The 22,348-nt window shown below is 33.5% G+C and overlaps 1 protein-coding gene across 1 annotated transcript in view; it reads right to left on the bottom strand.

Moving 5' to 3' along the window:
- Positions 1-10,217: 10,217 nt before the first annotated feature.
- The window catches only part of Tmlh (Trimethyllysine hydroxylase), a 29,520-nt gene continuing 17,389 nt past the window's right edge, over positions 10,218-22,348 (bottom strand). Inside the window, exons 5-8 of the mRNA XM_088227174.1 lie at positions 20,375-20,550; positions 18,927-19,151; positions 16,816-16,949; positions 10,218-10,487 (exon numbers count right to left, since the gene is read on the bottom strand). Coding sequence (XP_088083300.1) covers positions 10,351-10,487; positions 16,816-16,949; positions 18,927-19,151; positions 20,375-20,550 — 672 coding nt within the window. The 3' untranslated portion in view covers positions 10,218-10,350. The remainder of the gene's footprint in view (positions 10,488-16,815; positions 16,950-18,926; positions 19,152-20,374; positions 20,551-22,348) is intronic.

Raw genomic sequence — 22,348 nt, 5'->3', positions numbered from 1 at the left:
TCCAGGAATAAGCAAGCAGCCTGTTGGCCACATATCCGGCTATGAAGTCTATAATAGCCACCATTCGGATATCTTTCTTTATTTCGTTAACCATAATGTTGGAACCACAGCTAGGAACAGTGCCTAATTTATTTATTGATTACTTTTTTGCATGAACACTTGAAAAAGTATCTACTCTTTTTAATATTTATTTTTTGTAAATCTTTTAATATAATTTTAAGTTGCTAGAATTCTACTCGTCTATGCGCTTTGTAGCTGCACGACGATTGGTAATCTTGCTTCAATATGTGAATGTCATCAACCATAAATTTTGTAATATGGGTCTAGAATTTCAACAGTCCATGCGCTCAGTAGCTGCAAGACTTGTTATAATCTAACTGCTTTTTTTAAAAATGAGTTTTTTTTATGTTTTTATTTTAATATTATTCAAAAACTTTACTTCATTGTCAAATTGAAACAAAATGTAAATGGGGGCTAGATTTCTTACCGTCTATGCACTATGTAGCTGCAAGACGTGCTGTAACCTAGCTCCTATATGTTGAAATTGAAATATATCATAATTGGAAAGGAGGAACTAGAATCTCAACTGTCCATGGGCTCTGTAGCTGCAAGGCGTAGTGGGATACTTATTTACGGTACAGCGCCCTTGAGGTGATTTTCACAAAAATAGCACTATCCAAATCCAAATAAATATATATAAGGAACTTCAACTCTACGGGGAATTGGATACAAAAATTGTTTCCTCATACACGGTAAAAATTAGAGCATCAAATTCTACGGCAAAGGTTCTTGAAAACATACAAAAATAATAATATATAAATAAAGAACTGTGAAAGATCCGGTTAACTTACCGTAAATGGACCAGTCGGCATTGAGGGGAGACCCTTAAGCCCACCATCCACCCGCAGCTGTTATAGAGTCCTGAGGGACTCTCTGTCAGCTGCGCATAGAGGAAAGTATCCAGTCGGCAGAACTGACCGAGAACAAACAAAAGAGAACCTCTGACGTCACACGCGAAGTAATTTCAGAAATACATAACATTAAAAAATCATAGCGCTGACAATACGATATTTGAATTTAAAAAAAAAACTTAAACTTGGTTTAATAGTCCATTTAACAAATAAAAACCACCGAACTTCCTTATTATTGTCGCAATATAAACATTCAATCTACTTACCTTGCTTTCCCTACCCAGTATTCCTACATCACCCGCCATAACTAGACGTAGTGTTTAACCGCAAGATTATTTGTTAATCGCCGCGCCGGTTTTATATATATTGTACATCCAATTGCGCTAGTGTGGTGCCCGAAACTCGCTGCAGAAGGCCTTTTACGTTACGCATATCGATGCCACTTCTCTAATATTATCAAGTGTCAGGATCCAATCGACTGCTGCAGGAATTAAAAACGATTAGAACAGGTTAGTGTCTTCCCTTCTTAGTCCATTTGGCTTGCCAGAGGTTGTGACCGACAATTTACACAGCATAGAATTATAATTTACCAGAAGACGCGTAGAATCAAGTTTGCATACATCGCACTGTTTCATAAAAATTGCCAAATGCCCCCCCCCCTGCACGACATCCCGCCTGCGCGCATGCGTGAAGTGGCCGCGTAATGTTCCCAAACTGCGAACAATATACTATCGTAACACAAATATATGATTATTTTAAGTTATGTGATGTTATGTTTTATCACAAAAAATATTTTATTGACTGTATTAGAAAATAAAAATTGGTATTTTTACTGTGCAAATGTAATTAAGCCAAATTAATACAGTTTGATATTTATGGCTTATTAATAGAAAGCCGCTTAAAAAATTCGACAACCCTGACAATACTTACAAAATGTCGGCCTTGTTTTATTTAACAATCTGATATATGGTAAAGTAATAACAATAGACAGACAATTGACATGGAAAATTCATATCAACAATTTAATGAGCAAAGTGGCGACTTTATCGAGTCTTTTTTTAAAAATAAAAACTTTGTTCCAATGAAAGAAAAAAAAAATGTTTGAAGCCTATGTAAAAACTTAAATATGTTTTATGCAACTACTCTGGGGAACAGGAAATCAAAATGACATAAATTGACTACAAATACAGCAAAATAAAATATTAAAGTTAGTATATGACCTACTTTATCTAACAGCAACTAGAGAACTTTTTAAACAAACTAACCAATTAAATGTAACTGAACTCTTTAAACTAGAATCCTTAAAATTTATTCATAAATTAGCCACTGATGTAATTGTAGACGAAGAATTAAAACTTGAAAAAAACTGTAGTAAACATGAACACAATACGAGAATATCAGAAAAATATCATATACAACCTTTTAAAACGAGAAAAGAACAATCGAGACTAATAAACCATAGACTGAAATTATACAATAAACTACCAGATAAAACTAAACAAAAGACTCAGACAACCTTTACAAAAGATGTTAAAAATATTATTATTAACAGTAGAATGTGAATTTTAAATGGAAAAAATATTTTGTTAAATGTATATAACCGGTAAGGGCTTATCAATGAAAAATAAAAATGTAAAAAAACGAATTCTTGAATAATATTTGTGAATTCGCTACTTACACATGAAATGTGATCCCATCCTATTCCTTTTCAATCCCAGCAGTATTTTGACACAGTAAAGTGACACAACTCGGCGTAAATTTATTTAAATCGGCAGTTGCGTACTAAGCGACATTTTTAGAGTAACTAATGGCCAAAACGTAAAAATCCTCATTTATGAGTAGTTTTGACACCTTCATTTTGATGTGCGTACACAGTTTCTGGACAGTTAAAATTCTTTGCCGTATCGCTACTTAAAAGTAAAGATTAACAAAAATAAATATATATAAAACAAATAACACTATACTATGAAGAGTGGAGAGGGGATAGGAAGGAAAGAAGAAGAATAAAAGAACAATTTAAATATTTAGATAGTGACATTTCAATCTTGACTTAAATGTAAATAAAGAAGGGGCGTCTCTAGCATAAGTGAGTATATTATTCCACAATTGAGCGGATATTACCGTGAAAGAGGAGGCAAGATAATTAGAGCTATGACAGGGTATTAAAAGAGTTCTCTCGTTACTAGAACAAAGAGATGGTCCATGTTGTGAAAAAGGTTGGATGAGCTCTCTCAGATAAACAGGCGAAGTGGAATTATTTAAAATATTGTGAAGAAGTGATAGAATGTGAATGTTTCTTCTATGCCTGATCCTGAGTAGCTGAGCTTTAGTACTTAGCAAGAAGAATTAGCATTTGAGTTAATCAGCATTTTGATCAGCAGAATTAATTAAATAAGAGCGGTTTTTTGCATGTAATACATCGTTGAAAAATGGGAGTACCTACATAATAACATTTAGCAGAAGTTTTACGAAAAAAATAATTGTATGTGTTAAAAGTAAAAAAAAAAAAATCTTCAAAACGACATTATAAATCAATCGATATTTTTTTTAAATCTTGTGAATTTTTTTTTCATCCATTGAATGTTAATTAAATAAGCAATATAGTCTTGAATCGCTATTCTAGGGACTAAAAACACGCTATATAAAAACTTAGTCTTTCTATCGTAATTTCATTTAATAAAAGTAGTAACAAACATAATTTTTTCTATTAATCTGTGACCACATTTTCCTTTCCTCCAAGCGATTTTTCATATCTAATAAAGTCAATATTAGGGAAACAATTTACCTTCTAACCCTGAAGTTTTATCTTCTTACGACGCGAATAAAAGAACCCATGAAAGGGATATAGGACATGTCGCCTTAATAACTTCTCTCGTAATAAGTGATTTATGAAGTTGTCAAACATTTAAGGCAGAATTTCTGGGTATAGTTCTGTGCCACAAACTAAAGTTTAACCCCTAATCTTTGGTCAAACTTCATTAATTCAGTAAAGGGTTTTCTACGTGTTATAATAAACAATTTTCCAAACAATTTGATAATATCAAAGAAGCACTTTTTATGAAAACTTAAAATTATAATCGAAATTTGTCAGTTAGTGAAATTGTATCTAAAGTATTCATTTGATCACTTTAAGTAGTGATAAGAAAAATACATTGTACATAATGTTCTTGTACATGTTTCTTTTTCGTAATGTAAATTCAAGTAATGTATATTTAGAAATGCATTACAAGTGCCCCGACTCAACACAGATTTTCTGAATGTATGTGTATACACATAATATAATATATGCATATATGTGTATATTTTTGTATATGTGCGCGTATGCGTCTTTTTATGAATCACAACTAATTTAATTAAAAAAATAATAAATATATATTTTTACTTTATTGTGTTAACGATTAAGTAGGTACCATGACAAAAGAATATTCCGATGATTTATTTTGTAGAGTGGCAACCCACGTTACAGTCGGTAAAACAGGTGGCTACGTGAACGCAGCTCTTATCAAAAATGTCGTTGCAATGGAAGCACGTCCGATTCACAACGCTCTTGTGAACAAAAAAACTGAAATAAGATGTCACCTTATGGTTTATACCTGAAAAATGGGAGCCAAAATCGTAAGTCATATTTTTTACTTGACCAATGTCAAATAGAACAAGCAACTAATATTATTATTATTATGATGTTCACATCAAGAATATTGAATCAGTTTACCATCGATTTTTGAGAAAGAAAGGCTGGAGATTGGGCTTATCCAGAGACCTATATACGTATAATGAGTTAGAAACTACCTTGAATAAATCTTTTCTTCAAGACCGTCGAAATAAATCCAACCTTATTGTCCTATTTAAAATTCTCAACTCACTCTTTGATGCACATGAACTACTGAGCTCAATAAAATTAAATATCCCAACTAGAAACCTTGGACAAAACTTACTATTTCATACTGATCACCATAAAACTAACTATGGTTTTTATTCCCCTCTGCCCAGAATTCTTAGGTCTGCCAACGAACATAGCAGTCTTGATTTCCTTGATAACAAGTTGTCTTCTTTCAAACGCTCACTGAATCAAATTCAATTATAAACACCTCTCTCCCGTTTCCACTCCCACAAAGTCCACTATAAACCATTGAGTCTTTCTACTTTAAAAAAAAAAAAAATGTTTTGTTACACAGTGTGTAAAGTGGCCACTTAAACCAGCCAATGACAGGTCATAAGCCCTGTAAATACCTACAATGAAAGCATCTACCCCTTTTCCGAAACTGTTCATAAAGACTTGAGTCTTTCTTCAGTTTCGCATATCAATATCAATTTTTTTAAAACTAATTAAGCGAAAATTTAATATTTCTTTACAATCAAAACGGGAAAATAACAAAACAAATAAACTTTAAAAACTTTCATTGTACCCCTCACTGCAGTATTGTCAATTTATAATTAATCAAATACACATGGTCAGCACAATCACCTTTTTCTAATTTCCCAGTATGACAGTGGAGGAATACAGTGTTAGTTCCAAATTGAGACCGCGGCCGCACGCTCCAGATCCCGCATCGGAAAGGAAGAAGAACGTAGTAATACAAACAAATCAATCAACGACACGAAACCTAAATACATATATGAAACATTAGAATAATTTGCCCTATACAATATGTACTCAATCAACAGAAGAAAAACAATACGTATCTATAACAAATCACAGAGGAACATCAAATTATCAAGACACTACCGGCAAAATCCTAACACAGATCCTACCATGATCCCTATCGAACTCAGGCGAAATTACTTTTCGTCATACTACTGAATTCCTCGCAAAAACCATTTTCCTAATACCAACAGTAGAAACAATCCTATGCATAGACCTTAATCGTTCTAACAATCTCTCAGACCTTAAAGCAGACGAAAGGTCCTAGAGCATGGTCGGCACGTGGTTCTCTTGAGTTAGTCTACTATTTGGATTTGTAATTTACCATTTCCCTTCTATGGGACAAGAACAACACAGACGGACAAAAGTTCAGTTCAGACAACCAATGCTAGCATCCAAGTATGTATCCTTTTATCTTAAACTGATTTAGTACTCATGGTAGGCCTTTACCCAGTTCCTCCTATTTTTCTACCCATTCGCTCACAAAATAAAAAAAATGCTTTTACATTAGTTGGATTAGCCAATAAGCTTATATTCCACATCAGCCTCGTCACCTCTGTCAAGCCGTTTAGCATATTTTCCCTTTCAGTATCTAAAATTGGGCAATGCCATAGGATATGTTCAGCCGTCTGACGGGGCTCCCCGCAAGTACATTCAAGATCTCTTACTAGTGCGAGGTCATATAATTTTGACCTAAACTCACCATGTCCAGACAACATCTGAACAACACAGTGATCCAAGTAAATTTTCTTAAGGCTTAGTCTTTTTCGTATGTCCGGAAAAAATGTATGCGTCCAGCGCCTCGTCAGAGATGCATCCCACCTAATTTGCCACTCGTCAATAGTTTTTTCTGTTATTATTTTTGTCAATGGTTTTAATCTACTACCCTCTCGGTGTTGAACACTGATGTCAAAATATGTAACCAACTCACCTTTTTTTAGTAGTTTAATTTACATTACATTACATTTTTTTTTTTTTTGCACCACAACAGGCCAGGAGGCCTAATTACAGTGGTGAATTACATCACAGAGCACCCAGGCTTGAGAAAAATCACATTTTTTAATTTTTGTGTTCTCACCGGGAATCGAACCCGGAACCTTCCGTGCGTGAGTCAAGCGTCTTGACCACTACACCACGGAGGCGCCGCCAATTTCACCGCAACAGATTCCATTACCTCTAAGTCTGCCGGAATTTCCTCGGTCAGGACAGGTAAAGCGGCTGTGGACACAATTCTATAAGCACCCGTAAGTGCAATTAGAGGGGCTCTTTGGCCACTCAGGAGGGTCCTGTAGACGCCACCAGAGGATGCACGGTGAGCCCAAACTTTAGCATCATATGTTAATTGTGCGACATAAGTTCCTCGGTATATTAGTCGGACCCCATTACTTTTTATTCCCCACGTTGCTCGGCTCACCCTTTGTACTTTCATAAAAAGCGAAGACGCTTTTGAGAATATCATTTTGGCATGAGCTAAAAACGATCCTTGGGTATCCAAAAGAACACCTAAGTACCTTACATCTTGGAAAAATTGTATTCCCGCCCACCCATTCTGATTGGGGGTTTTCTTCCTCTGCCAGAGATACCCTTCACCATGAGTCCCTTAGTCTTTTGCGGTGAGAATGTTAGTTTGTTCCTATTTACCCATTCTAAAATTAGTTTAAGTGCCTCACACCCCCTAATTTCCAACTCCCTTCTTCTGTCTCCTGACAAGAAAAGAAGAGCGTCGTCTGCGTAAGCCACCATATTGCTGCCTGCCGTAAAAGGTAAACACAGTAAGTCATCAAATAGTATGTTCCATAGTGATGGCCCCAGGATAGAACCCTGTGGACAACCCATGGTCGTCGTTCTACATACGGTTATGGATCCGTAGACCACAGAGATGGATTTATCACTAAGATAGCTCCAGATGATCCCGAAAAGTTCTTTCGGACAACCTCTGGATTTTAATTTCGTCAATACCATCGGCCACCAGGCGTTTTCAAATGCACCAGAGATATCGAGGAATATCCCACAGGCAAATCTTGCCCGGCAATCATTTCTCCATTTGCTGGCACGGAGTATGGCATCCTCCGTAGACCGGGTTCTAGTAAAACCGTACTGCTTTGGAGAGGGAGCAGAGAGCCAGCCTTCCAACCTATTTCTAATGAGATTTTCAAGAAATTTACCGTGAGCTGGGAGGAGCGTTATTGCCCCGTAAGCCTTGGGATCAGATTCCTTTTTATCGTTACCCTTCGGGATTATCCGCAGCAAACCTATTTTCCAAACTTTTGGGAATATCCCTGCTTTTAGATATAAACTTGTTGTGAATTCACGCCTGGCAAAGTACCATACATTTCTCACAATTTCTCCGTTAACTCTATCAATACCAGGTGCCTTTTTTGGTCCGAGGTATTTTATGATTTTATCGATTTCACCCTCCGTGACAATAGACACCTCGATATAACTGGTACTAGGGTCAACGACGCTGATTTTTCTGACCAGAGTGTGGTACGGAGAATCATTTACTTCACAGTCTTGTGGAATCAGTGAATCTAAAAGAGCCTTCAAGGTAGACTCGATAATGGATGTAGTTAAATTACCAACAATCACGTTGTTCAAATATTTGTCCGAGCCTTTTCCATTCTTATTTAGTACACTGGTTAGGCTCCAAGGATCTGCGTTGCCCATCTCAGTGATCCACTTTCTCCAATTTGCTTAGCTTTTAAAATGGCAGCACGATAGGCGCGCCTCGCAATATTTACCCTATTTCTATACTGTTCGAGCACGTCTGCGGAGATCACCTTACTGAGGGCAACTCCCAACCTACGGGATGCCCTTTTGAAAGAACCTTTTAGCGAGGTTAGTTTCTCGCTCTACCGAGGTGTCTTTAACCACCCGCTAGGTCTAAATTGACCTAAACTCGAATCAGCCGACCGGGTCACACAAATTAAGAAAATTCCCCAAGTGTGACGTCCCCCCTAGCCGCTCTAACGTCAAAGTTTAATAACTGGTCTGAAAGATCCTGACCAAATCGAGACCAATCCGCATATCTAGTCTTATAAGACCAAGTGTCCGTCCTTACCTCATTTTGTGTTTTAATTCCGATACAAAAAGTTATTAATCTATGGTCGCTAGACATCTCACCGGCTTGAACTGTCCACCTTTTTGTGTAGGTAGTAAGGCCACCCGAAACTAGGGTAAGGTCGATGTTGCTTTCTCCACATGGACCCGAAACCGTTTTCGGTTGACTTTCCGAGTTGAGCAAGATCAATCCAGATCCCATCACAAACTCTTCCAATGCATCTTGCCTCAGTGTGCGGCACCACACCGTGTCGAACTAGATCGCAGAACGTGCATTAAAGTCTCCCCCAATTATGAATTGGGCGTGTCGGTAAGATAGCATTACTGACTGCAGACCCCGGACATGGGATCCAGCATGTTGGTCGTAATTCAGATAAACCGAGACAACCACCAACTCAACACCTCCTAGGTCCAGGGAAATGCAAAGTCTGTAGTCATCAGACAGGTGATGCAACAGCAACGGTCTAAGGGAGCGATTCCAGATTGCTGTACCTGCACCGGGGCAAGTTTTAAATGCTTAGACTTCCATATTCCCTTCTCAACAATGTTTTCCCTCTCTGTTGAAATAAATTTAAATATGAATAACTCCCAAGGAGGAAATCCAGCCAGTCTGCAAGCATTTGGACAAACTCAAACATTGTTAAAAATGTTATGTTATGTTCGTACTTTTAATAATGTTGGAATGTATTTTTTCGATTGCATCTTGCAAGTAAGATGTAGTATGGAAGCTTTTGGATGATGAATCCATCAAATATTAGCATCATACCGTTATCGGTTATCCCGTTAAAAACTACACATTATTTTCATTGAAATACAAAACTAGAAGTAACTGGAAGTTACAACTACCCACTTAGTAAGAAACTTTTGGAAGATAGAATAATCAGTAAGAAAAAAATCACGAAGAAGATGACTATTGGGATGGAATCTCACATTGAACATCCTGAAGAAGATGATCGAGATTCTACGAAAACTGTATTTTATTAGATTCACCTAGTTAGGTAGTTTATTAGTTTTCTAGTTGTTAAAATAACATCTGATGGTTTATAGTGAATTTAATATTTTGCATTTATCTTGTAATACACTTTGTAATATACCATTTGGAAATCTTTCATTTAATATTCGTCGGATCACCTGGAGAAAATCTGTGAGAGCTATCAATTGAAAGATATTTTTTTAAAGAGTACCTTATGAAAGACTGAGTTGATTGGTGAGGACCCTTTGTGACGGGGAACATGAAGGATCTCTTTAGCGACTTTTCTTGAATTTTCCATGCTCTCGGTCCAAAGCGTGACAATTAAAATATTTTAAAGATTCCTTAACATTTTATTTAATTGATTAAATTTAAGTAGATAAATGGTGGTTAGATGTGAAATATTTTTTTATATACATCGTCGTCAGATCTTTATTCGTACCGAAAGGTGCATATGGCATTACGGTAATGAACCAAATTCAGTGTACCACTTTCATATTTTACATGAAGGAAAGGTAAACAGTTATACGGTTTTAGTATGGGTCAGTTTAATTAATAGTAAGGAAATGCATTTTTATTTTGATAAAATATTCTAGAATAAAAATAGAAACTTTTAATGAAAACATATTTAATAAACACATCATTCATCTACTAGACTAACTTAGCACTAAAAGATTCAAATACTAATCCCAAATTGGTTTTATAATAAATGACTATATTTTTTTCTCGTACGAATCTTATCGATCTTATGATTCGGAGTTGTCGAGTCAGGGAAGTAATCCGTGAATTCTGGCGGCACTTAGCCAATCTCCCCTCCCAATGTATGATCCTCCCACGACACGCTTACCGGTGAATCCAGCTCTTCCATGAAGTACTCTCCAGTTGTCGAAGAATGCCACACGTCCTGAAAGAGGTGAGATTAATTAAAGATGGAAGAAATAAAGGTATCTTTTTTGTTAAGATGAAAACATATTCAAGTATATAATTGATTACTTCGTATATTTTCCTCAGTAGATGGATTAAGTTCCTTGCGAATTGATTTATTGTGAAGATAATTTATCGATGCATCGAATAACTAATGGACGAAACGCAAAGAAAACACTTCAAGTACAATGTAAATAGTTACATTACCGAGAAAGCTTTGAAACTTTCTTAGAAACCTGTCGAATTAAGTCGGGGAGCATACCTAAGTTATTCCAACCCCATCTTTGCATGAATCAATTTGCAGTTAGTTGAAAACTTTAGGACTTAAATAAAGTTATTAATACCATTAAGATATCATTTGACTTCGAAAATATCAAAGAAAAAAACCAAGATTTTGTAATATTAAGTAGTCTGAAATGAAAAAATATTCTTAACTCAATTATTAAAATATAACTGTCTTTCAAGGATTCTTGTTCTTTGGTCTTCGTCTTGTGCCTTTCTTTTGTCTTTGTATGTTTTTATGTGTTTTAATGTATTTTTGCACTATCTAGTCGTTTTGCTAGCTAATACTTTTATTAGAACGTTAGTTTAATAAAAAAACATTCCAATCTCGGATACAGGTAGAGGAAACGTGTACAAAACGATCCCTGAAAATTTTAGCGAAACCACTAATGCAATATATTGTTTAATTACATAAACATATACATAACAACGTTTTAAACGTTTGACAGTAATGGCAGAAAGACGCATGCAGTGAGAACAAGTGTGCCAAAAAAATATAATTTTCATCTGTCTGATTTAAGGTAAGTCATTTTTAAATATCATAATATAAAGTATGATATACAGCACATAATATACAGCACATTTCTTATACTGCACAAACAATTTTATAAAACAATACCTTTCTTCTTCATTATTCATTTGTAAGTTTATTAATATTTTAGTTGTTTTATAAGTAAAAATAATTTCTGAATGATCCTGAAAAATGATTCTTATTTTTTTATTTATTATTTAATGCAGAAAATACACAGTTTTATCATGGAGCTCAATTATATTTTTTTAATGCCCCGACTTGTTAGAAAATTCTGTGTTAAGTCGGGACTCTTCTTTATATAAATCGAAAAAAATAATTAACATATTATACAATATACAAAATAATCAAAACTGTATAATATAGTATTTTATGTATCTGTATTATATGTTATAATGAACAACTTCCTTATACGCCATTTTTTATTTTGGAACTGGTATACGCATGGTAGTACTTTTTAAAAAATTTAAATAAATTTGAAAAGTTTAAAAAAATGTTTTCATACTCTACGACATATAAAATTACTTTTATAACTAACTCATTAGTTTGTTTATAGTGAATTTTTTTTTAGGTATAATTGGTTAATTATAATGCCAAAACAGATTTATTCTTTTTTTTAAAATCCAATTCAGTGATCGATTAATCACAAAAAATATTTTTATTCATATAAAGCAATGGAACAAATATGAGAAGAAAATATGTAGAATCTTGATTTATTTCACAACTTATGAATGACGCGGATGAATTCATAAAAAAAAAAAATATTTTTTTACCGATGACATTAAATAAATCAAAAGCCAAATTTGATATGAATACGGAAGAAACCAAGAGAAGAAAGTAAAACATTGATTACTTTTCGAATTTTTGTATCATTTTGTAAAGTTGAAATCCAAAAGTTAACTTCAAAAACATTTTATGCGGAGTAACTTCGGGCATTATAGACTAGCCGGGTTATATGGACCACCGCGATATTTTCAATACTATAAATTATAACGACACAAAAAGAGGTCTAGTCTAATCTACACATGCACAAACTTGACATCAGCTTATGAGAACATGCGGGAAGAACGTACTGAACGTCCGTGTTGTGAGTAATTTTTCAAAATTTTGGTTTGTAATTATTATTCACGGGTAAGTGTTTTCGAATATTTAGTTTCATCATTCGCTGACCTAATTTAACTTATCATTCCCTTTAATCACCTAATGGTGCATAGGGCACTGGCGCACTGCATTGGTACACCGATCGCAGTGTATCTTGTAGGCGCGTACATATTCCGCCCATACATACATACTGTGGATGCGACGGATCCCTTGACTATTTAAAATACGTAGTATATTATTGAAAATATGAAATAAAAATCTTCAAATATTCCTCAAATTATCTTATTCCGTATTTCTTGTCAACGTACTGAATATTAAGGTACTTTGGCATTGACGTTATTTGTTAGGTACGCTGAAATCTAGATACTACTCTTCATTTTGAGTCAAGTCTTATTACGAGTGATCGAATTTCCGCAGATTCAGAGCGTTGTCATATTGCTCAACAAGACTCATAGAAATATGTTATGATTATTTACCTTTATGTACTATCATGCCTACTAAAAGTAAAGACACGATTTTTTTTCAGAATCCCTACTGATAATATTCACCACACGCGCTTGCTATCTTAAACATTGTTAAGTGAAGGTAAAATGATCAGTCTAACGCTTCAAGTACTTTGTTTATTGATTTATTTTTTTGAACTGATAAATGTAAATCCTTTTAATGATATTTCTATTTTATTTTTTATGTATTGCATTATTTTTGGATTATCGAGATGAGGAAGCATATGTTTAGTGTGTTCTTTGCCAAAATTGGAACCATGAGGAATGTGTTGTTTGCGTACATTTGTGAAAACTGCAGGCAATAAAACATTAATTTATTTTATATCAACTAGATGTTAATATAGACCAATGTCGGGTAATACAGAGTACTTGGTCCATATAACCTTTCACCTTTTCAAACAGTTAAATTTTCAATTTTCGTATATTTGTTTTTTCTATTTTTCAATTATATAAAGAAACACATAAATATACTTTTGTAATAAAAAACAAAATCAGTTTTTTTCCGATTATTTTGAGTTTTACTGACGAAAATAAATTCGTGGTCCATATTTCCCTTTCTTACCCTACAAATAACATATCACGAAAACCTCAACCAATAGTTATTTAGAGAGTCAAATATATAACTCGGGAGTAAATATGCTACAATTTTTTTATTTCAAATTCACAACATGCTCTGTTGAAAATGGCGGGCTAACTACGAGCAATATATTTATATAATTATAATAAGTTGCGAAATCAAAATTAATACAAGTTTATACATATTTAGTTATAAGAAATGTATCCTTCATATTATTTAATAAAAAAAAAACTTTAAAGAAACACTTTTTTTAAAAATATTATCGGATTGTCACAAAACACAAAAAAATTGAAAATAAGAATACTTGTCCAGTGTATATTGTAACGTTGTAAAAAACAAGTCCAACGTACCCCGTTTTGAAAGCATTTTAGTACTGGATTATAATTCTAAATTCCCTGATTTAGCGCCATCTGACGGCCGCGGTAGTAACTCATCCATACGATATCCGTGCATTAGAAGTAGATTTCTTTCCATTTGAAAACTCGAGACGAACAGTACATTTACCGCCCAAAGACTCGAAGAGAGGCGATCGCACACTTCAAAAATAAAAAATATAGTCCTTTAAGAAAGGGAACGTTCAACGTAACGTAAGCCTATTTGTTTTTAATTTACTACCGAAATTCTTGTAGAAAGAGATATCACATTCTAATGAGATTGTATTTTATACAGGTTCCCTTCTTTTCTTTACCTACCTTTTTTCTCTACCTTTTTTCTCTACCTTTTTTCTCTACCTCTTATTTTATTTTATTTACTCCATCTTTTATCTACTTTGTCCGATGATAAAGATTTTACAATGTAGTATATTTAGTCCATGATTCGAATGGATCACTAATTATTACGAAGTTTATTCGTAAATATCTGGAAAAGTCGATAACAGCATTTTAAAGTTTTCTTCAAGATCATGAGACACAAATTTACAAATGCAAGGAAGCAGACGATTATTTACTGAATTAAAATGTCGACAAATAATCTTCTGGGAAATCATCAACTGAGGCAACCCCGAGTAAAAGATACACCAACCGAAGACATCTTAAATCGAGTCCCATCTGCGGATATTATTTTGTAAAATCAACATTATTTCATATCATCTCGAGAAGAAAACAATCAAAAATCTATTTCACTTGTCATTATTATCGTTACAAATATTTATGTCTTAGATAAACTTATTGTCAACCACTTACTCATATAAGTTAGGCAGAATTCTGAATTTTTATATTAACTAATCTTGGTACATTTGTAGAAAATTGCTTCCATTATTAAAATTTTGTATTTCACTAACGAGTTGTTTATTTCATAAAATCCAGATTTTTAAGTCATATTTGTTCCATTTAACAGTAAGGTATTTTATAGATAACGTTTTTGATTTCATTTATAAAGTTAAATCCATACAACATAATCTTATGTTTTTGGAGAAATCTCATGTTCTTACCAATTGAGCGAAACTGGTGAAATGGTAAGTGTTTATAGGTACTTTATTTGGTTATCTGCATTATTCTTTTTAATCTTAAAAATTTGCTTATTGATTTTTGATAATCTATCTCTATAATGTAGCAGCCCACCTGGGACCATTTATTTTTTTTCAACCTACACTGAACTTTACCGTTAACAATACCACATTTCTTTTTCATTACATTTTTATTTAAGAAGTCGAGAAGATCTCCGTTTATCCAAACTCTATCTAGGTTCTTATGATTTTCCCAGATATTTCCATTCTTGGACCATTGTTAAAGAGTCGTAAATAACTCACTATAAGAAAATGTGAATCAAGTTGTGGTAGAGTGGAATTTGAGCCTCGGACCTCTCCATGAGTCCGCAAGTCTAGCAACGGGACCATATCCCGGTTCTTAATATTTCATGTCACCATGTCGGGAATTGAACCCGAGACCTCTCGCATGGTAGGCGAACCCTCCCTCTACTAACCATTAGATCGCGAGGCGGAAAAAACATGTTTATATGTAAATTTAGCTAAAGTGCATTACGAGCGTTGTTTGTAAGAAAATGTAAATTCTGTACTTTAACGAGATCTTCTTCTTTTTATCAGCCTGTTCCTCTCTACTGCTGGATATAGGCCTCTGCCAAATTGTTCCATGCTTTTCTGTCCTGGGCACTTTGTTTCCATCCATATCCCACGAGTTCGACGATGTCGTCAGTCCATCTTTGTGGTCTTCCTATTTGCCTTTTTACTTTCGTAGTCTCCAATTAAGTATTCTGGGGGTCCACCTATCAACTTCATGTCTCGCCGCAAGAGCCGCCCGTTACCATTTTTATCTTTCCACTCTTTTTGCGATATCGGTCACCTCTGTACGGCATCTTATTTCTTTATTCATTATTCGGTCTCTTAAGGAGACGCCCAATACCATCTTTCCATAGACCGCTGAGTGCACTTATCGATAATTTTGTGGACACTTCTGGCAGTGAGTGACATGGTTTCCATACCATATGTTGTTACTGGTAGAAAACAAGAATTTACCGACATTTACGAGATACCGGGTAATAATGCTTCTGCCCTTTTATATTTTGTATTATTTTATTTATTTATTTTAAGGAAACAAACAGTCGACAATGATTTAATAACATTAAAAAAATACAGTTTAAAGACAGACCAGCAAAGTTTCTAAATAAAAATCATACATATTATTCAATTGTGTTACAACAAAAGGATGTGTTTATGTGTAAGTGTAGATGTGTGTTTATGTGTATTAGTCTGGGAGTAAGTGTTCAGGAGGGTGCATCATTAAATAGTAAGTGGGATCGTATTGCAGCCAGAAAAAATAAGTCTTAATTTATTTTTAAATAAATTAAGGGGCATGTAAAATATATCAATAGATGAAAAAAAAACATTATAGTTAGAGCAAGAATGATAGAGGAAAGAGTGTTGTGCATAGTTAGTGCTACAGACTGGCAGATGGAATAAATACTTATTTCTTGTCACGCGAAAGGGGACATTAAGATTAATTTTGGAGAGTAGGTTAAAAGGGTCTACTTTCTTATTTAATAATTTATGTAAATAGCATAATGCAGATACAGTGCGTCTTTTTTCAAGGGTAAAAAATACATTTTGTTTGGCAGATTGTCTGTAAGTACAAAGCGTTTTATTGTTTTTATAATCTAGGTATTTAAAAAAATTTCGTTGAACATTTTCCATTTCTTCATTTTCATTTTGATTTTGTGTGTACTATTTCAAACTAATACCATTGAAGATTGAAGATTTATGACAAATTTTAAAGATTTATTTTGAATTAGTGATATACTTATTGTTATTCAATAGTTAGCTTGGTGTTTTATAATAAAATCTTTAGATAAATCGACATCGTACCTGGATTTAGCTTGAACCACCATTGGTTGTCAGGTGAGGCAAACAGCTTTGAGATTTTGCGCAAAGCTCTGTACATGTCCAATTGCTCACCATCATCCGTGATGCAATGTGGACTACGATCATAGATATTAAATCTGCAAAGAAAAAACAGCTTTGTCAATATTTAGTGACTTCTCAGCTTTTAGAAATTGTAACAAGAATATATATAAACTATTAAATACTTTAAATTTATTTCAACAGAGAGGGAAAAAGTTTTCGAGAAGAAATTTGGAAGTCTAGGCATTTACAGGGCTTATGACCTGTCATTGGCTGGTTTAAGTGGCCACTTCACACACTGTGTAACATTCACCATTCTGCCCATGTTTGAACATCCACATTTCCTCAACTCTTCCATCTGTTGATTTTTGTGAAGTGAAAGAGCTGAAACCTTTATCACGTGGGTGAGATTCATCCGGCTGAACCAAATCACCTACTAGGCAACGCCTGGAAACAATTTTCCAATTTTTATACTTCTTCTTTTACCAGGTAGTAATTCAACAATGTTTGATTATGTCCAAATGCTTGCAGACTGGCTGGATTTCCTCCCTAGGGAGTTGTTCATATTTAAATTTATTTCAACAGAGAGGGAAAAAGTTTTCGAGAAGAAATTTGGAAGTCTAAGCATTTACAGGGCTTATGACCTGTCATTGGCTGGTTTAAGTGGCCACTTGTGAAGTGGCCACTTAAACCATCTAATGAATAAATAAATATCTATATTATGTTCGTTTAAAAAAAAAACAAAAATCTTTATTACATAAGCTCAAATATTTATAATGTTAAAACATAAAAGTAAAGCTAAAGCTCGTATTACATAAGTCAAAATATGGCACAAGATCTTGTGCAAGATTTACGTACATACGCAATACGTTCGTAGCTTGCTTGAATTTAATTATATAATATTATTTTTATTTATTTTTTACATATTTATTACAGCAATTTACAAGTAATTATTTATACAACAAATTAATTAAGTAGTAAAAGTAAACATATATATATTTTTTATTTTTGCTGTTGGTTCATCTAAACTGCCTAACTAGGGATAGCTTGGTAGCTAACTAATATGGTCTCCTAATTATAATATTTATAGAACGCGGATTAAACAATACTCACTAACAGATTCAAAAACTACTCTTACTCAAATAAAAGACATAACTCCTACAATACATCACAAACAAATAATTCAACATAAAGACAACTTAAACAAATACAAACTAATACCACATTCGGACAAAAGGATTTTGAGTATTATTCAATTAAAATCTATAACCTACTTCCACTATCTATTAAAACAATTTGTAACGAGAAAATGTTTAAAAAGGCTATAAAAAAATGGATAGTGGAGCTAGGTAAAATTAAAATGGATTGTCTCATTCGCCCAAACCAATATTGAATCAACTGCTCCACAAGTGTATAGCTTATGTTAGGTTTTTGTTATTTTCATTGTGAGTTTTGTAATATAAATAATATAAATTTACACATACACCTAGTTTTTAAAACATTGAATGTTTTGTTAATTATCTCTGTTTATTTAGTTAGTCTTCTTTGTTTACTCTCTAACATTTCAAAAAAGTATATTGTTAAGTGTCCTCGGCACGGGTAACCCCAGTGAGGTCACATTATTTTTATTATTATGTATAGTTTGTAAGAGAAAAATATCTATAAATAAATAAATAAAAAAATAAAAATATTTGTACAAAAAAAAAAATTTTTTTTCAACGGTAACATTTAAAAATACGTAAATCTAAGAAATTTAATGATGAAAATCTAATTATGAATATTTCTTCAAAAGACGTCTTTGGTTTTGAAGACTTAAATATTATGTTCATTAAAAAAATAACTAAATTTTGAACGTTCTTGAGCAACAATAAAACATTTTATTTGTACAAAAATCATACGTATTTAAGTTATGAAATTATTTAAATTACGAGAAAATATTTGACGAGCATTATTCGGATATCTTCTCTTGTAGTCGCAAAACCAGAAATGTGTCACTGATTATTTTATAAAAAAATGTCTAGTATCCAGAACCTTCATGAATTTGAAGTTAACCAGACGGGAAAGTTATACCTTACCGAATCTGTTGGAGTTCCTTGTTGACAGGATTCAGGTTGATAACCGGAGCCGTGTGTGCTTGGTGCCAGCCATCTTCCAAGTATTCCGCAGGTTGCAGAGTCGTAGTAAGAGTATTAAACGTGTCAGGATCTGTTCTCCTCAGCTCGTCAGCCACGTGGAAACCGTCCACGAACACATTTTCTCCCCCCTCCCCCTCGTGCAGCATGCAATGAAGAACTTGTAACCTGGAATTGAAGAAAATCGTATATTTAATTGCAATTTTAATCAGACATCACTAGAATTACAACTGATATAATTTAAACATCGAAATCAATTAGCGTCGCAATTGAGTTGTACAAATGTTTTATTTTTAATGACACAGTTTTCACCGGTATATCTGTGTGATCACGAAATCCCGTTTATATTTTTGTGTTACTTACTAAAACATAAAATAGTTTTTTCACACTGATTTAAGTGAATCAAAGTTTAATCTTCAATAATCACTAATATAAAAATAAATTGTGAATATGTGTTGTGCATACTGTTTGTTTATCCAATAAAATAAAAAAGTAATAAAAAAATATAAGGTATGCTTGTTCGGACCAACGCTCAACCTAATCTATACCTACCTACCACTCCTTCCCATTTCCAAGCGAACTCCATGTAACAAAAATTCCACGTGTGAGTGCCGGAAAAAAACATAATATTATCAGTACACAAATAACATTCTACGAGTAAAGTGCTTTTTTTTTTCATCAAAATATTTTATCAAGCGAGCTGTGCCAGCGTCCATTTAGACCGTTATCGCCAGCTTTACCAGCCAGGTTCCAGCACTCATCACGCCTCATAATCAGCAGGTTAGTGGAGTTACGCAACCTTTCTTCCTAACAATACAGTCTCCTTATAAAATGTTTCTCCTCCGAGGACGAGGTATTCTTCACACCTCGTCCACTCCTCAACAATGCTGCTTAGAGATGATTTTTTTTTATTTTCAATAAGAGTTAATGTGAAATATAAAAAAAATTATAAAACTTTTAGAGACACAAATAAAACTTTTGGATCGAAATTCGTTAATATTATATCGTATGAAAAAATAATGACGTCATCGGGGTGAAACGTATTTTTTTAAATAATGAAATTCTAAATAAACATATAACAACAGAGATGACGAACATTTAAGATAAGGTAATACAGAAGTCTAGGCATATACAGGACTTATGACCTATCAAATGCTGGTTTAAGTGGCCACTTTACAACATTCATCAGAACATAATGAAATTCTGTTAATGATCTATTAGTATTTTCAAAGTCATATTTAAAATAGGCTGTGGTCCCGAGGTAGTTTCGCGGAATCAGGATCAGGAGGTCCAAGGTTCAAATCCAAGTCTTCCACATTTGTTCCATTTTCTAGCACGACTAATAGAAAATAGGCTGAAACAATTTTAAGTGACAATTTTTTTTAAATTACCCAGCGGCTTCTGTGAGGAAAGTGCTATCATTATGAGCTGCTAGAGGAAGATTAGTATAAGCAGTGTCTGCTCTTTTTTGATCGGATGTAAAGCTCCACATGTCCCCAAACAATGTCCTCTGTACTGGAGCTACTCTCTTAATTACCAATTCCGTATCTTCCAAAGTTGGGGCCACCTGTAAATATACATACATAAAAAAACTAAAAGAATTAAAGTTATGTGTGCGTTTTTTTACATCTACAGCAAAAAGGGTAAATGACTATTGCGCCATAAATTGAATTTTGCAGGTGAGCCAATCAAATATATTTTTAAATAAAAAGTCTGGGTAACTTTGTTTATTTGGAATTGATCCCAAAACAATTAAGCTTAGACAAAAGTAAAACTATTAGGGCCATGTAGAATTCTTAGTAAAATTAAATTTAACGTAAGCCTTAAAAATAAATCCAATTTTGTGAGCTATAAATCAAAAACATTCAAGTGGTGAGTAATTGGTGAAAATTCATTGTAATTTATAATGAAAATACAATAAAATACAGTGAGTGGTATTTAAATCCACAAATTCGGAATAACCGGTGACCGATTACATCGCTTTCAAGTCATCTTCGTGACTAGTATGTTTATTGCATAATTTACTATTCAAATTTTATAGAAATAAGTTTTTTATGTACACCCAAAAAATTCTAATATCCGGATGGCTACGCATTCGATGCAGCTTAAAATAAGGAGAAAAGTTGTATATTTTAATCTAAATTTGTTGCAACACAGAGGGAAAACATTTTGAGTAGTACAGTGTTTAAAGTGGCCACTTAAACCAGCCAATAAGCTCATAAGCTCTGTAAATACCTAGACCTCCATATTCCCTTCTCAAAATGTTTTCCCTCTCTGTTGCAACAAATAAAGATATAAATAACTCTCTAGGGAGGAAATCCAGCCTACCTACAAACATTTGGACATACTTAAAACATTCTCAAGCCTGGTTGTTCTGTAATGTAATTAACCACTGTAATTGGGCCTCCTGGCCTGTTGTGGTTCAAAAAAAAAATGAAATGAAATGAAAATGAAAATTGTTAATTAAACTAACTGGAATAAGAAGTATAAAAATTGAATTTTTTTTTAAGCGTTGCCTAGTAGTGAATTGGTTAAGCTGGATGACTCTCACAAACATGATTAAGGTTTCAACTCTTTTACTTCACAAAAATCAACAGATGGAAGAGTTGAGGAAATGTGGATGTTTAAACATAGGCAGAGTGGTCAATGTTACACAGTGTGTAAAGTGGCCATTTTAACCAACCAATGACATATCATAATCCCTGTAAATGCTTAAGAGTTCCTTATTCTCTTCTCAAAATGTTTTCCCTCTCTTTTGCAACAAATTGAGATCAAAATAACTCCCTAGGGAAGGAGTCCAGCCTGTCCACAAACATTTGGACACACTTAAAACATTGTTGGGGCATTTAAACTCAATTTTAGCTATAGGGGCGTATCAGATGTTAATATTTTTTACTGTAACTTTTTTTTAATGTCTTATTAACATTTTATTTTTCACATTTTTGATGAACTGTTCTGTTGAATGTTGTCATCAAATGAATCAAAAGGTATGTTTTATAACATTTAACCCTTGTGTTGCTATGATGTCATATGAGTAATGAGAGCATAGGATACAGGACAAGACATCGTGTCATGATCGCCAAAACATCGTAATCGAAGAAAACAGTATTTTACAACAAGATATCCGCTTTGGGAATCAAACCTTGTTTCGGCTTTTTATTTTATTACTATCAACATTCCTTCACTTTAATTATATTCCTTAATAATTAAAAAGGAAAAATATTCTCCCATAAAATGTTGTTCCTGTCAGTTACGATGTTTTGGCGATAATGGCTCGATACATTCAAAAGAAGTGTAGTTGCATTTTGCTGTAACCTTTAAAAAACATTTTATAAAACAGATTAATATACTATTTTATAATATAT

This window comes from Micrasema longulum, unplaced genomic scaffold (genome assembly GCF_059751315.1).
Source record: "Micrasema longulum isolate JH-2025_06_02 unplaced genomic scaffold, ASM5975131v1 h1tg000490l, whole genome shotgun sequence".
NCBI lineage: Eukaryota > Metazoa > Arthropoda > Insecta > Trichoptera > Brachycentridae > Micrasema > Micrasema longulum.
Note: the sequence above shows the minus strand (reverse complement) of the source record. Positions and strands in the feature narration are given on the sequence as shown.